Source organism: Cyprinus carpio, chromosome A25, assembly GCF_018340385.1.
Source record: "Cyprinus carpio isolate SPL01 chromosome A25, ASM1834038v1, whole genome shotgun sequence".
Lineage (NCBI taxonomy): Eukaryota > Metazoa > Chordata > Actinopteri > Cypriniformes > Cyprinidae > Cyprinus > Cyprinus carpio.
Genome location: NC_056596.1, coordinates 13,626,384 through 13,643,257, shown reverse-complemented (window position 1 = coordinate 13,643,257; position 16,874 = coordinate 13,626,384). Strand labels below are relative to the sequence as shown.

At 37.9% G+C, this 16,874-nt stretch overlaps 1 protein-coding gene across 5 annotated transcripts; it reads right to left on the bottom strand.

Moving 5' to 3' along the window:
• Positions 1-112: 112 nt before the first annotated feature.
• LOC109050788 (centrosomal protein of 152 kDa-like) lies at positions 113-16,694 on the bottom strand. 5 transcript variants are annotated; one of them, XM_042715631.1, is made up of 29 exons: positions 16,402-16,694; positions 16,075-16,170; positions 13,375-13,484; positions 13,231-13,291; positions 12,770-13,096; positions 12,529-12,691; positions 12,050-12,190; positions 11,091-11,230; positions 10,761-10,961; positions 10,526-10,673; positions 10,063-10,154; positions 9,375-9,532; positions 9,074-9,287; positions 8,888-9,001; positions 7,908-8,038; positions 7,294-7,422; positions 7,045-7,180; positions 6,336-6,521; positions 5,812-6,066; positions 4,673-4,804; positions 4,225-4,601; positions 3,156-3,357; positions 2,694-2,976; positions 2,142-2,235; positions 1,952-2,034; positions 1,297-1,453; positions 1,116-1,222; positions 540-1,037; positions 113-433 (listed from the first exon to the last, which is right to left on the bottom strand). In XM_042715631.1, exons 2-29 carry the CDS (start codon positions 16,159-16,161, stop codon positions 345-347), a joined length of 4,815 nt encoding a protein of 1,604 aa, XP_042571565.1. In that variant the 5' UTR covers positions 16,162-16,170; positions 16,402-16,694; the 3' UTR covers positions 113-344. The 5 variants fall into 5 exon arrangements, with proteins under 5 accessions (XP_042571565.1, XP_042571564.1, XP_042571563.1 ...); XM_042715630.1 differs by having other exon boundaries at positions 113-726; positions 811-1,037; XM_042715629.1 differs by having other exon boundaries at positions 113-1,037; positions 2,694-2,837; positions 2,913-2,976; positions 16,402-16,693.
• Between the last annotated feature and the right edge of the window lie 180 nt (positions 16,695-16,874).

Genomic DNA, 16,874 nt, shown 5'->3' with positions numbered 1-16,874 from the left:
AAACGGTCACTTTGTTCTTTGCGTTTTTTGCAGCATGTGAAAAATTATGATTTTATTCAGTATGGTAGCCTGAATATCTTGTGTGAAAGCAGATAACAGAGAAACAGTTTAATTAAATGTAAAACTAGGTTGCTTTATTAAGTTAAGAAGTAACAAATTCATGCACGGACAGTACAACTGCTAAGACGTTTGGCTCAAACACGTACAAAAAACAAAACAAAACATTGCACAAGCTTAACTCTTTTAAATACAAAAATATGTTTGCTCAGGTACAAACAAATCCAAACTTCATTTCTGAGGCAGTGCCAATGGGCTGTCGAACCCACTGTCCTGCTGACGCACTTTCAACTCTGAAAATAAGCTCTTTGGACACTTTTTCCGGACACCATGTCCCTCAGATCCAGGGATCGGCTCTCTGTGTTTATTTGTTCTCCTGTCCACACACACATTGGGTTTAGAGTAAGACAGAGGCTGAACAAACTCCTTGTACATCGTAACATCAGAGTTATCACCGATGGAGCTTCCAAAGTCCAACCCACCGTTAACAGAGAACAGCTTCCCAGGTTCTGGATAGGAGGAGGTCAGGTGAATGTTGTCGATGAAGTTGGAGCCGTTACTGGTTAAACTCCAGTCACTGTGCCCGTCATCCCGAACGGGAGCTTCTTTGATCAGGAAGGGCTGGACCGATGGTGGTTCTCCAAAACCCTCCATGAACATTTCCCTGCTCTGTTTTCTCAGTGTGACATTAGGGGTCCTGACATCACTGTTAAAAGCTCTATTGTGTGCAAAGTGTGTGTGCTTCGGAGTTACCTGAGCAACCGTAAAAGTGTCTTGAGATCCACATGCAGACTTGAGAGAATCTGGTTCGAGGGCTTTAGGTTTGACGGCTTTCTGTTCAGCCGATATGGATGTATATTTGGTGTCCGTTAGATTGTGGACCTGATGGATCTGCTTGTCCTTACCATCCTTGAGGGCTTCAGCTCCGAGGACTTTAGCAGGAGAACCGCTGGTTTCAATGTCCAGTTTTTCTGATCCACCTAAGCAAAAACCAATTTTCCCAGATTAAAGTGCTGTATCATGCTACAAATGAAGGCTTGGCTGAGTAGAGGTTTTACCTTGAGAGTTCTGGGTTCTCGAAAGCTTGCGTTTGACCACCGGGGTCTCGAGGACTTTGGCCATGGCGGCCAGTTTGCTAGCAGCATTTATGATTTTCTTCTCCGCTCTGGAGACACAACACGAGCAGAATGAAAACCTAATCATAAAACCAGAGAGAAGATCATTTGTGGTTCCTCATACCCTGCGGCCTGGCCTCCGTCCTCCAGCAGCTCCTGCAGGCAGGTGAGGTAGCTCCTGCGCATGCGTCTGGCCGTGTCCTGTCTTTCCCTCAGCACCTCAGTTCTGATCAGCTCTGCTGCCCGTTCCTTACTCTCTTGCAGGTAACGCAGCATGTCCCCTACAAACACATCAACAAATGAGCTGAGGAATTTACTTTATTAACCATTAGTAAGTTAGTTAGGGTGTAGAAACTAAACTCAAGCAACTTAAGCAAATATAATACAAATAAGGAAAATATCTTGATTTATTGTTTAAACAAATAATTTAGTCGGCAAATTAGTTGCTTATATTAAAAAACATATTTTTAAAGGTCTTGCACCAGTGTTTATTTTAGCTTTTACTAATAGTTTAGATTACTTTTTAATTTTATATTTTCCATTTTTGTCATTTTGATTTTTTTTATCATGTCTACATAGGTTTTTATTCATTTTGATTTCAGTTTTAGTTTGTTATTTTAGTACATTAAGTTAATGAAAATGAGAACATTTTCTTGGCAAATAGCTGAAATAAAGGACATTTAATATTTTTATTTTACTTCACTTCAGTCAAATTTGATTTTAAATAACGTTTGTTTTATAATTTTAGGTTTTATAAAAATACACCACTACTCACTCACCTTTGATTTTCTCCACGGCTTTCATGTATTGCTCCTTCATTTCCTCAAGACCTGCTTGAAGATTCTGCTGGCTGACTGAACGGCTGAAACATTGATGAAGACCATTAGTGTTGCTCCAAGACACACTGCACTCGTAGTCAATGACGTGCTCTTATGAAAGAAATCAAACAAACTTGAAGTGTTTACAAACCCTGAAAGTGCATCTGCATTCGAGGTCTGTTTCAGTTCCTCAAGGGCTTTGAGATGATCCTGCTGCTCCTTCTGCAGGGCTGCCTCGTGCTCATCTGATTCGACATTAAAAACAAAGATTAAACATTTCTGTTCCACACGGTTTGTGATGTGTAATGTGTATACTAAACTGATAATCAAATAAATCAATAAATGAACTGAGAAATAAAATCCAATAAAACAAAAATCAATTATTCAGAAAAAAAAAATGAATATGTAGATAGCATTCAAGCTTGTTTCTGCCACTGAATAAAAATAAAATAAAAAAGGTAATTGTGAATTTTTAAATCATAACTTTTTTTTCCTCAGAAATGCGTTTTCTCTGTAAAACAGATTTTTTTATGTTCAGTTTATATCTCACAATTCTCACTTAAAAACACAATTCTGAGTCGCAATTACCTTGGCAACATTAAAGCTAAAGCTAAATGATAAAAATGAAAAAAGTACATAAAATGAAAACTAAAAAAAAATACAAAAATGAAAACCGCAGACGGCTCTGAATAAAAAGCAGCACCTTTCATCTTCTGCAGGGTGTTTTTGTGCTCTCGTACGCTCCTCTGGAGCTGCCGGCAGGCCTTCTCTAGATGTCTCTGGAGCTCTTGATTCTTCTTCTGGAGTTTGGCCAGAGACTCGGTGCATTCACTCTGCTTCCTCTGAGCTGCAGGGTGAGGAAGCGTGAGGAGGGAAGAGGCGCTGATCCAGCAGTGTGAGGTGTGCGTGATGTGAGTCTTACCGATCTCTGCCTCGTGGCGCTCCTGGGTTTCCTTCAGCACACGTCTCAGCTTGTCTTCGCTGCTCTGGAGTGTGAGAGAAAGAAATATTTAGTGTGTTTCTCTGGGTGGAGATTGATGATGATCTAGAGACTCTTTAGTTATGATGACAGTTCTTGTGTAATAAAGTGCAATCTCTCGGAGTGCAGCTGTGCTCATTGCAGTGACAGTAGATTTTCAAGTTTTCTCAGGAGGCAGACACGCACCTTCTTCCACTCCTGCTTGGCTTGGTTGATGGTTCGACTGAGTGACTCTCTGCAGATCTCCCAGACTCTGGATCTAATGTTTCCTGGTGCACTGCTGAGCTTCAGTTCTTCTCCGCTCTCTCTCCTCTCCACTCCCTCCTGCAGCACCTCCTTTAGATCACCGAGCACCTCCTCCAGCACCCGCTGCTTCTCCTGCTGCAGTCTGCAGAACAGCAGTGCTCCTTTAAAACACCAGATCTGATACAGCATTCATTCATAAACTCATGTTTAGAAGGTTTGTGTTCACGAGTCAAAAGGTTTCATCCCTTTTATGCTTCAAGACTTTGCTTCTATTGATTAAAATGTTATTATTTATGTAAAATGACAGCAACTGTTTACACTTGTGTACTTCACTATAAATAAATATCTATAGTATTAAAAATGTATTTACATAAAGCTCCACAAAGCATAAAAGTGAATATTAAATGTTACTGATCATTGTATTATTGTATTATTACAAATGTTTTATAAATCTATTACAAAAATTAAGTTATTGTATTATAAATAAACAGCAATATTTAATAAATATATTTATATAATATATATATATATATATATATATATATATATATATATATAGATATATATATATATATATATATATAGCATTAATTAATAAACATATATATATATATATATATCAGTGTTGTTAGTGTTAATTATAACTATTAAAAATAATTTTCAGTAATTGAAATAAAGTTGAAATAGAATAAAATATAAATAATAGATGAAAAACCTAAACTTTAAAATACTTTACAAGACAATGAAAAATGATAAATTAAACTGAATAGAAGTGATAATGGAAAAAAAAGCCCATTCAAAATACCAATGAACATTTAATACAATAGAAGATAAATAATGATGAAATAACAGAAAATTGTATTAAGTGCATATGGCATATTAGATAAGGTTTTTTTTGTTGTTGTTGTTGTTGTTGCTTATTGGCTCATGTCAAAAAGGCCCTGCTTAAACCAAATTCTGTTCTAGCTTGCCTTAGCAAACCCTCCTAATTATGGTGATTATTATGAACCTGATCTCTTGTTGATCTCTCCACTCCTGCTCCTTTTGTCTGAGAGTTTTCTGCAGCTCTGTGTCTCTTTCTTTGTCGGTTTGCTCCAGGTTCTGCTCCAAGACGGCTTGTAATTTCTGCTTCTGCTCTCTCTGGAGCTGCGCCCTGAGGCGGGACATCTCCTCCTGCTTTTCTCTGATCCAAACGTCTCGGGCCGCAGCCAGCTCTGCTTTCATGAGGCCAGCCTGCTCCTGACACGCACGCTCCAGTTGGGTGCTGAGGGTAAGCACTTCCTCCTGGAGCTCACTTTTTCTCACGTTACACTGCTCCAGTTCAGCGCATTTGGTGCGGAGCGTGTCCTGCCACCTTTCCTCCACTGCCTTCACAGCCGAGGACACCTGGGACCAGGAGGCGAGTGTTGAGCAGTTCAGAAAATAAATTATTTCACAATGATCACGACAACGAATACCTGTTCCTGGACATGCTGCTGTTGAAGTCGCTCCCACTCATCTTTCTCTGTCTGCAGGCTGCTTTTGTACTCTGCGAGGGAGGTCAAGTCCTGGAGCCATCGAGAACGAGCCCTTGATATCGCACCTTCAACCTAGAAAAGGCAGAAATCATTATCAACTCTGTAAATCCTGACATATAAGATAAAAGTCTGGAATGGAAAAAAAATCCAAAACGAAGCAAAAATATACAATTTGGAGCAGTATTTTAATGGCCAAAAAGTAAGATGAAATTCTGATAGATTGTAAATCAATGAGATCTTACTACTTTCATAAAATGCATATAAATATCAGTTGTCACTATTTCTCCTATTTGTCTTATTACAATGACATTGAAATGCTTTGTTTTATGATCAAAGCTCTATAGCTTTTATTATGGGGCAAAAACATAATGCAATGAAATACAATGAGAGATGATCATATCTGATACACACATATGAATTTTAATATGATTTTAATATGAATTTTCTAAATAATGATGCATGGATAATCAAGTAAACCTAAGTTGCTTCAGTCTAGTAAGTGTTCATATCATGAAATATTACTAATAATAAAAAAGTTATTTTTAAGTGTATGTCATAAAATTCAGTAAATATTTCTCAGCAAAAAGACAAGTGAACCACAACCTGAAGGGGGACTTTTACTTGCTAAAAAATACCATTAATCAGACGACAGAAGGTTTGTGGTAGAATGTGTGCAACAGGCTTTTCAGGAAAAGTTTAATCATGTTGATCATTTTGAAATTGTCTTTGCAATTAGCATACAGTAAGTTTATAGTAGTGATGCACTCAAGTTTTTCAATTTCTCATCCAAAACTGCAATTTTTGGTTTACATCAAAATAGTTTTGGAGGGCCGAAATCACTGACCAAAACAGTGATGTTACAATTGAGGAAAGACGTCAATTAAAAAATATCAATAAAACAGCTTGTCCATAAACTAGATAGTCAAGAAGAAAAAAGTAATTCCAGAGAGGAGCATTTTTCTAAATATAAGCACTATATTAAATATCCATTATATTTTTACTGATCCTGTTGTCTTCATTATTTAATGCATGTTTGAATAAATTAGTTTTCACATTAAGGGGCTGTAAATCAGTCACACCTGTAGTGTGATGTCATCAGTGTGTTTCTGCTGCATCTCTCTCTGAGCGTGTCGTACTGCTTCCTCCACGGCTCTGTCCTGGGCCGTCACAGCCTCCTGCTGCAGGGTCTCCCTCTGAGCGCTGAGCCGGACCTCCAGCTGCTCCGCCGTCTCAGAGGAGCTGGTCTGACACGCTCCCTCACGGGTGTCTGACTGCCTGGCCCTCCTGACCTCTTCCTCAGCCTCCTGTAACCTCTGAGCCCACGACTGCTCCAACTAGCACAAAGACAGACAAACAAGAAAGACAAATCACAGACAAATAACATCAAAACACAGATAGATAAACAAAAACAAACAGATAATCAGATGAAATCAAAAATACAGGCAAAAGATATGCAGACAGACAGACAGATAAAATACATAAAAGGCCAACTGTAAGAGCATTTGACCTACATCTGGATGGCACAACAGTGACATTTAGTAAGATCATGCTGCTTGGCACAGAGTAGAAAGATCACTGATGTAATTGGCTCATCATCACTAACCGTCTCCTGCTCCTGCTGCCAGCTCTTTCTGGCCGTTTCCAGCTGCTCTCTGACCCGCAGCTCAATCTCTGCCTGCGTTTCTGTCTTCCACTGGGCTTTGAGCCGAGACACGTCCTCCTGATGCTGATGCTCCAGATCAGACCTCAGTCTCTCCAGAGCAGCCTCGCTCTCCTCTCGCCTCTTTAACTCAAACAAGAAACATGATCAAATGACTTTTGACTCTCAGAAGAAAACCTGTTCCCCTAAATAGACAGTAATAATAATAACAACAACAACAATACTAATAAATATGAATTAAATAAATATGAATTTATTAATAAAAAATCAATGCATTGATTAAATATTCACATACAAATAAATAAATTAGTTACTAAAAAAAGAAAAAAAATGCAATAAAAATTACACTTAATCACTGATCAAATAAATATTTAAATAAAGACAATTTAATAAAAAATAAAAATAAATAAATAGATAAACAAACAAACAAATAAATAAAATCAATAAATAAATCCCCAATTAGACAGGGAGACTCTCTAAACCAATGATATAAAAAATTATATAAAAATAATTAAATTTAAAACTAATAATTAAAAATAAATTAAACAAATAAATAAAACTGCATTAAATAAATATTTTAAATAAAAATTAATAAAGTACACAATTAAATAAATCAATAAATTAACTTATTTATTCAGCATCTAGTGCTTACCTCATTTTCTTTCAGTCTCGTCTGTTCTTCAAGCTTGTTTTGCAGATTTTCCTCCAGCTTGTCCTTCTCTTTGCAAACAGAAATGTAGCATTCCTGCACAGCTAACACCTCTTGACTGAGATCAGCCAGCTTTGACCTGTGGATGGACCCAGAGTTAATAGAAGTCAGCTTCTGCATACTTTATGAAGATTGTAATCCATTATGAAGTTTCCGATCTTTTTGTGTAAAGGTGAAGGTGTAGTGCAGTACTCGATCTGTTGGATGTGTTGCTGATGCTGGCTGGAGAGTTGCTCTATGTGAGCCGTGTGCTCCTGTGTGAGCTCCTCCCGGACACGATTCACCACGTCATCCCTGAACTGCTGCTGAGTCCTCTCATCCCTGCACACACAGAGCATTTCACCTCTAGATATGTATAGGTAGATGCCCTATTAGTGGCTGTTTCTATGAGCCGCTATGCGTAAGCCGTCTGCCATATTCAAAGCCTGTAGTCTGCAACCCTAGTTAAATGCATGCATGAATATCTATATCTGGAGTAGACTTCATCAGATGATGCTAAACTAACACAATACAACAAGACAAAGCAGTTAGCTTCAACAACATTTAAAAGGTCCTATAGTTTAAAAAAACCTGTAATATTAAGTTAATATACATTAAAAGACACAAACAAACACATCCTTATCAGTGAAAGTTTATCCAATTTCTTCAGGAATTTAAATTTCGGCAATGCAATGTTGTGTAATCTTGATTTTTATTGTGAGTTTTATTGATTTACCCATACATATCTATGAATTTACATATGAAACCACAGAAGCTGCACTAGAGTGGATTAACTATCACTTTAGTAAAATGTATGAACATGTGACCTCTCTGCTGCTTCCTGTTTCTCCTGGTCCAGCTCCTGGATCATCTCCCTCATCTTGGTGCAGAGCTCAGAATTGGCAGCCTTCACCTTCTCTTCACTCTGCTTCAGCTCCTGATTCCTCTTCTCCAGAGCCTGCAGTTCACAACAGGGATGCTCATCTAGTATCCAACAACTCGCTAATTGAATAGTAACTTCTTTTAGAGCAATCAGATCCAGGCCAGTGTTATTTTAGTATTATATACTATTATAGAACTAGCTTTTGTTTTTCATTTTATTATGTGCTTTTGTCATTTTTATTAGTTGTTTATTTATAACTTTATAAATTTCAGGTTTAGTTTAATAATTTAGTTAAAAAATTAAAAATGCTGTTTTGAAAACTAACTGAAATCAAAAGTTTGTTGTCTAATATTTTTGTTTTGTTTTAAGCTTTAAAACTAAATGAAATCAAACAAGTTTGTCGTCTGTTATTTTTGTTTTGTTTTATTTAAGCCTTAAAACTAACGAAAATCAAATAAGTTTGTCATCTAATATTGTTGTTTTGTTTTATTTAAGCTTTAAAACTAACTGAAATCAAACAAGTTTGTCATCTAATATTGTTGTTTTGTTTTATTCAAGCTTTAAAACTAACTGAAATCAAACAAGTTTGTTGTCTAATATTTTTGTTTTGTTTAGTTATTTAGTTTAGTTATTTTTTTTTTTTATTCCATTTGACTTCTAAGTTAATTTATTTGCTTTACTGTTGATTTATTTGATTATCAATTTTTAATCATTAATATTTTTATATATTATTATTTCGCTTAAATTTAATCTTATTTCAGTTTTAGCATTTTTTTTTTTTACTTCAGCTTAAGCATATTTTATTTCAGTTAGTTACCAAGGCAACATTCAATTAATGAAAATGATTTTTAATAGTTTTATTTTTAGTTAACAAAAACAACACTAATCCAGACACAACAGTCCTCAGTCCTCAGTTACACTGACCTCCACTCTCTCCTGCAGCACCTGCCGCTCCTCCTGCAGTCTGATGAGGTCTTTGTGAGGGGCGGCAGTCATGTGTGATGTTTCCAGGTGTTTCTCCAAGCTGCTCTCCCTCACCTGTAGTAAACGCACAAGGTGTAAGTCTAACATCTACTACAGCACACAGCACTGATTTGCTGTAGGTCAGACCTTATAGTCCCGTATGGTTCTCTCAGCCTGCTCTAGCTGCGTCTGCTGCTGTTCTGCTCTAGTCTGAGAGCGTCGCAGCTCCTCCTGCAGCTCAGAGATCTTCAGACGCTTGGTCTTCAGGTGACTCAGGCAGCGCTGCAGCTCGCTCTTCAGCTCTCGCACCACATCCTCCTTCAGCAGGGTAGAGTCTCCTGCTTCTGCAATATGAGGTGTGCTGGAAAACAAAGTAATTACAAGAAGCTTGACATTATGAACAATACAGCAATCCAGTTTGGATTGTTATTGTACAACATGACATTACCTGTGGATTCGTCCATTTCTCCACTTGGACTTCTTGATCCCCAGGTCCACGTAGGACTCAGACATCTGGTTCTCCCAGTCTCCATTAGACTGCAGGGCTCCATGTTTAATAGCAGACTCATACAGATTTATCTGCTCCTTTAATTCAGTCATCTCGTCCTGTTGAGAGAAGAAACACATGCTCTGTTTGTAGCCTGATCATGGACAGCTTTAATAAGATAATATTACTGATATATGTTTGTGTGTATATTTTATGTAGTTATATATGGATTACTTTTGATGATTTACAAATTTTTTTGATATATGTTTTGAGATGTATACATGTTTTCTGTATCTTCGTGACATTAGATATATTATGGTAATACATGTTTTAACCAGAGCAGGTGTTGCATGGTAGCACATGGCACTGAGGAAGGGTTAATACCCAAAAACAATCTGCACCTTTGCACTTTTGTACATATTTTTGTGACCTCTGAGCAATAAATGTAATAAGCTTTTTTAGCTGAATTTGGATGAGTGCGGATCTCTTTCATCTCCATATTTTTGTATATTTTGGATCTACGCACCCTATGTTATTTACCTACTGGATTTTTGTATGAGTGTTTGGCACTACAACCTTTTCTAATTGTGGACAGCTTTAATGTTTGCCGTGACTGGAAATGCTGTCAAACATTAGTGGACTGACTGACCTGCAAGGCTTTGTTGATGTCTTCACTGATAGCGCGGGCAGACTGAGCCTGCTGGAGCTTCATCTGTAACTGACTCATCTCTTGAACAGAGCCTGCAGAGAATAAAAGAAGCTTTGATAAAGATGTAACAGGCATGAGGGAGATATATTGATTAAACGGTACAAAAGTACCATTAGTAAATGTAAAAAAAAAATTAAAAAAAAAATTAGATACTACAGTTACTGTTCATTTTTATATTTCATTATACTAAGTCTCATTTGAATATATAAAAATTACAATAAAATATTAATTTTAAGTGAATGTGAAGGCCCCAGATTCTGTGTACTTGAATCACTGTGGTTCAGCTGAAATGCTTAAACTGTTTAAACTGCAAGAGAAAAAGATTACTGGCCCGTGCGATTACCCATGAGGCTTGAGCAATCACAACAGTAAAACAAACAGAAGCACATGGGAAGCCACATACCAGTGTGGAGCAGTTTGGCACACTGCTGCTGGCTCTCCTCCAGGCGCTGTGAGAGGGTGTTGATGACGGAGGCTCTGTCCACCTGATCCTCTTCCCTCTGACGCTCCAGCAGCCGGACCTGATCCATCAGCCGCTGGCCTGCCTCCGCCTGACAAACACACACAACACACAGTGAAACTGCAGGCCTGCACTGCCCTCTGTTGTAAGGGGTTAATCATATCTACATGAATCTGACCTGCTCGTTCAGACTCTGTGATTGTGCGTCTAGTTTCTGCTGTAGGGTGAGCAGTTTGGCTTCATACTGCTCGCGGATGGCGGCCATGTCTCTATCGTGCTGCTCACGAGCTCGTGTCAGAGTGTCTGAGCGACACAGATCCATCATCTGCTGCTTCATGCTGTCCATCGCCGCCTCAGCCACACGCTGCTGCTTTAGGCTCTGTGTACGCACACATTTCCTCTCTATAAGGGACTGCAGAGTGTATCACCACTATACACTATTTTAACAAGCCCCAATGAGTTGACTTGGACTTGCTGTGTGACTGATGTTGAATTCATGAGCTCGTACCTCTTGCTCTCTGTCTGAGAGAGACTGGATCTGTTTCTCCAGAGATCTGACTCTCCCCTGCAGCTGCGCTTCTCTCTCTTTCGCCTCCTCAACTAGTGCACTGGACTCCTTCAGTGATGTGCTCAGACCGTCTTTCTCATCTAAACAAAAAGCAACAAATTCTGTGGCTTAAATTCGTATTAAAACTGATGAGATCAACACTTAAAACACATTCCAGGTCACATTTGACCCAGAGGAGTGCATTCAAATGTCTGATAAATACAATAGTTTTTAGGACTGAATACGGTTTAAAAACATGAAAATGCATGCACACAGACAACAATAGTAAACAATATCAAATGAACTACTGCCCAAGGGGCTGCAGAGCAAAAGTTGCAGGACCAAATAGCCTAAATTTAAAAAAGGGAAGAAGATTTGAAAAAGGAGAAGCCCACATTTTACTCTATTGCAACCTTCAGACCACTGCAGCATGAAAATATTTCACCAAGTAACACTGATTTTGTTCTGATGTTGTTTTGTTAGAAAAGGGATATGCAGGAGTTAATACTGGTAATCTTCATGAAATACTATCATGTTATACTCTTATAAATTTCATATGACATACTCAAATATAACTCCTCATATTGTTATTCTTTTTTCATTTTCAATTGGTTTTGCTATAGCTCATAATTTTAAATTAAATGTTTTTTATTTTAAAAAAAAGTGGCTAATAACAAGTTAATAACATTGTAACATGCTATGTTTATGACAAATTTATGCTCCCACCGGGTCAAAATTAACCCAGAATATGAAAACAGTATGCAGTTATGTATTATGAGGGATCAAATAACATAGCTGATAAACTAGCAACAGAGATGTTGATGAGCTTTTTAAAAAACAAAATAATAATAATAATAAAAAAGGAAATGATGATTGGGAAAGAGCTGAATTTAAAGCAGTGATAATCTGGTTAATCTGACCCTTCACAATGGCAAACTGGTGCTCCAGATATCTCATCCTCCTCCTGCAGTCCTCTAGTTTCTGTTCCAGCTCCTCGATCTGTCTGGATTGAGCTCGGTTTAAAATCTGAAGCTGCGCCAGCTGCTGACCGTCTGCTGTATCTGAACAACATTCATACAACACACCTCAATCTCCTAAAATACTACTAACATAGTCATTACAAATACAATTTCCAATAAATGCTGTTCAGCGTTTCCAAAAAAACAAGTAAAAACTGTTTTCATGAAATGTTTCTTGAGCAGAAAATAAGCATATTAGAATATTTCCTGAAGGATCACGTGACACTGAAGACAGGAGTAATGATGTAATAGTTTTTAGAGTAAGTTTTTACTGCAATTAATAAATGCAGCCTTGGCGAGCAAAACAGACTTCTTTCAAAAACACTGAAAAATCTTACCAACCCCAAACTTTTGAATGGTAGTGTATAATGGTATCTTACTCTGAGTTGAGTCCAGGAAGTCCCTCTGAATCTGGTCAAAGTGGCCATTCTGACTGGTCACTTGAGGACTGAACATCTTGGGCTGGTTTGAAGGTTGATGTGGATGGTAACTGGCCTTGTAGGCATCAGTGTTTTTGTTCCTAGCTTCTCCATTGCCAAAAACCTTCAACAAATGTGCAAAATTTATAAACATGCATACAATGTTTAAGAAAAGAGATAAAAATTGGCTGCAGGCATTCACCTGAAAGTGTTTTCTGATGTTGTTCTGCTCTCCATGGACTTGTGCCTCATCTCCAGGGTAACCTGCCCCATGTTGAAGAGCGTTATGAGGGTACGCGTCCTGTTCCGCCCCGTCCCCAGTGGAGAAGTCAGTGCCGTGGGACTCGTCCGTGCCTGCGGATGAGTGTGCATAGTCTACGTTCTGGTACTGGTAGTTCTGTGGGTCCCAGCTGGTGGGTAAATGTTCTGTCCCGGTCTGTAGGTGATGTGGGTGACTGTTGCTCTGAGACGTGTGACTCCTGTAGCTGTAGTCCTCATGATAAGAGGCTTGGTCGTACTCCTCATAGTGCTGCAAACACATACAGTCAGTGTAACTTGTTTCAGTATATTAAATGCATCAAATTTAATGACCATTTCCATCCTTTCAATGACTCTCATAAGTAATCAGGCTGTTTTTGCTGCATCTGAAACTAATAAACTCACTTCCTCATGGGAAGAGGGTCTTGGATGCTCCCATTGTGGCACATTCCAGGCATGCTGCGGTCTGAAAAAAAAAGACATTTCACATTAGGTATGTTTGATTAAATAGGTAAGTGTTGCATAAGCTGATTTTGATATGTTTTGTACCTGTTCTTGTCTTCTGGGTGACTGCAGGTGGATCGGTCGAGCTCAGGTGAGGAGCAGTCTACGCTGTCATCCAGCATATCATCAGGGAGATCAGTCAGGAGCTTGTGGAGCTACAACAATCAAACAAACCAACCAATAAATTTTTTTTTTTTTAAATTCACTGTAGCATTATCATAGCGTGTGGTAGGAAATATGGATAACTACTCATTTTAAGATGATAAAAACGTCCCTATAATGAAGGAGGGATCTGCATAAGTCTTCTATAAAGTGTTATTCTTTCACATTATCTATTGTGATTCATTTAGGTTAGCAAAGTTAATCTAAAATCCACAATTAAATTTGATATCAATTTGCTGATACAGACAAAGAAAAAAAAAGACATAAAAAAGGAAAATCACTAATATTAGAAAATATCCATATATGTTCTGGTATAGTGTGCATCTTTCAACTTTCAGCCAACCACTAATACACAAGATCTCTAGTAAGTAGGCTGTAAGTAAGTGTCTCACAGGCCATCTCTTGAGCAATGTAATTTTAAACATTATCATCATTTTCCTCAGAAGTTGCTCAATACAGTAATTCAATATTAAGTTAAATGGCAAACACACTGAAACTATGAGAAACAAAAAAGCACATTCACTGCAAGTCCCATAGCAACCATTTACAAAAACACACCCGCCTGGTTACAGACAAGCTGAACTCTCACACAAACACCAACACAAGGCCCTGACACGTCTTAAAGGAGCCTGAGCACTCCTAACATTCAGCAGCTTCAGTATCTTTCACTTGATGATTAAACACCGCTCATGTCTCAGCATCGGAGGACAGACAGTCAAACTCACCCTCCATAACTCCCGCTGGATCACCCGCACATCCTGATACGTTCCCTCAGAAATTAAACTTTCCCGCATTTACACTCCTAAGACAGCAATGCTGGATTCCAACAGCGTGAGTCATATGAATAACTCCAGAAAAGAAAGCAGAAAACGAGGAACTAAGCCATCCTCATTTGTCCAGGCTGAGGTCGGCCCATTGTGGGGGTCAGAATATACGTTTCAGTTAACTGGAGCAGAAACATTCCTCCTCTGATGGACAAAAAAGACAAACAGCCTGTGAAAATGACGGCGCATGTGATGCACATCAGAACTGATGTCACCAATCACCTCATACTATTAGTTTCTGATTCTAATCCAAATGGAGAAGTGAAATTGCATATAATTTATCCCTCCATTCAGAGCTGTGATGAACTCGTGTGAAGCTTCAGTAAAGAGCTGTGAGTATGTAGGGCAGTGGAAAGCACACACCTGACTGCATTGAACATGCACCAGTGACAGCAAGTGTTCATTCATGCAGCCGATAGCTGTAAGATGAGTCAGAACACATGTTTCTGATAGGAGGAGATCTGCCCTTTAAAAACAAACACTGTTACTGCATGTGACTGGAATGAATAGCCAAAAGCCTAATTCAACAAATGTGGGCCGAGTCACTTGAGTACATGCACTGTAAAAGTCGACTGTAAGCGCACAAAATCACAAGAAAAAGATCAAATCAAACTCTTGTGTTTCATACACTAGATTTTAATGGTTACACCGGCATGTTAAGCATTAACTGCAGGCCATAACAGAGAACAGCCCTGACAGAGGACTTGATCAGAATTAGTTTCCAATATTTATGGCACACAGAAATATTGAAATGTCTGTTAGCGGATATACAACCAGATAAAACTGTACTTTAACAAGACGGACACATAAACTGAAACAGACATACACTGAATATGCTGAAATACAATAAACAACAAAGTGTTTGCTCTCCGCAAATTGGATTTAAATTCAACATGAAAGGGACATTTTTCTCCCTATTGTGATGTACATCTGAGTAAACATCTGTAAAAAACAAAAATGTAAAAAATGAAGGACTTGATTTTTTTTTTACATTGGGGATTAACGATTGCTAATTGCTGCAATCATTTCATGTGAGAGACAGGTTGCTAGAGGAGAGCGGTTACAGTCCCACCCTCACACCGGTGCAAACGTCATAAAATAAGAAAACAGATATATGGGTCAATCATCTATAATAAACACTCCAACATTCATGAACAAAAATGAATCGTCAGTTTTGATTTCATGGTGTACTGACGACGTCACATTCTGTTCAGGGGCACATACAAATGTTTGTCCAATTCGATTTCACAAAAAATAAAAATAGTTTGACAAAAAAATATTATATATAAAACAACACTAATAATAACAATAATACACTACTGCTACTGCTTCTGCTACTAATAACATTAATAATTTGGTTTACAAATATATGAACGATTTATACATGTATAGTTTACAATTATATGATGTGATTATCAACATTAACTGGTTTGGTTATTAGCCATGTAGTGTATGCATGAAAAATTATTATTGTCCTTTTTTGTCCTATATTGTATGCAATTTCAACTATTAGTTTAATTAGGAGAAATAATGTATGTATACGAAAACTCTCTCTCTGTGTGTGGGTGTGTGTGTGTGTCAGTGCTCAGTAGCTGGACAGATACCTCTTGTTCTCTGTGTGTGTGTTATATTGTAATGTTTTATATATATATAAGTATATATATATATATACACACACACACACACACACACACACACACACAGAGAGAGAGAGAGGTGTGTGTATTTGTGTGTCAGTGCTCAGTAGCTGGACAGATACCTCTTGTTCTCTGGCGTAGTCTTCCTGATCATACTCCTCTTCCTCCTGCTGGGTTTGTAAAGCTGCACTGTCAAAATCAATGGACATCCTGCTGATCTGAGAGGAGAAATGACACACTGAGACCGGAAATGACCAGCAATCACATCCAAACGTCATTTAAACAGTCCTACTGATAAAACGTTAACGTTAGCTAAAACATCGTTAATCCCGGAGCTGTTAGTTTCTAAGCAACACATGACACATTATAACTCGTTCATTTAGCACTAGTTTATAAGCTTCAGTTCATAAACGAGGCTGTGTGAGAGAGTTTAAATCATCTCTGCTTACCTTTAAAGCTTTGATAGAGTCGCCTCAGTCCTAAAGAAACATCATAATCCCGAATCAAGTGTTTCTATGAGACGCATTAGTGTCTCACAAACTCATGCCGCAACAATACTGACATAAAATGACTGAGTACGAGTAATAAACGATCCGCAAATATTTGTTGATCCGTCACCGATGGTAAAACTCGTTTAATGCCGACTAAAATCGATATTACAGCAAATATTTTGATAAAAGTTTTTGTCCATTGAAACATGGCGCCCTAAACAGCGGCAAAAGTCGTGGATTCTGATTGGCTGACGGGAGGAACGACGTCACATGAACGTTATAGCCAATGGTTACGAGCTATCACGTGTCAACAGAAACGATACCTTTACTTCACAGAAACGTCATCGAACTATATCAATAATAATACAATTATTATTAATAACAATATTATTTATTTGGTTTATACAAAAAAAGAAAAAAAATATATATAT

Excerpts from the sequence above, each read along its gene's own strand:
- LOC109050788 (XM_042715627.1), bottom strand. The coding sequence starts at position 16,161 with ATGTCCATTGATTTTGACAGTGCAGCTTTACAAACCCAGCAGGAGGAA. Across the intron at positions 9,533-10,062 it reads ACATCAACAAAGCCTTGCAG|GACGAGATGACTGAATTAAA; the intron begins GTCAGTCAGTCC and ends TTCTCTCAACAG. Across the intron at positions 6,522-7,044 it reads CGAGACTGAAAGAAAATGAG|TTAAAGAGGCGAGAGGAGAG; the intron begins GTAAGCACTAGA and ends TTCTTGTTTGAG.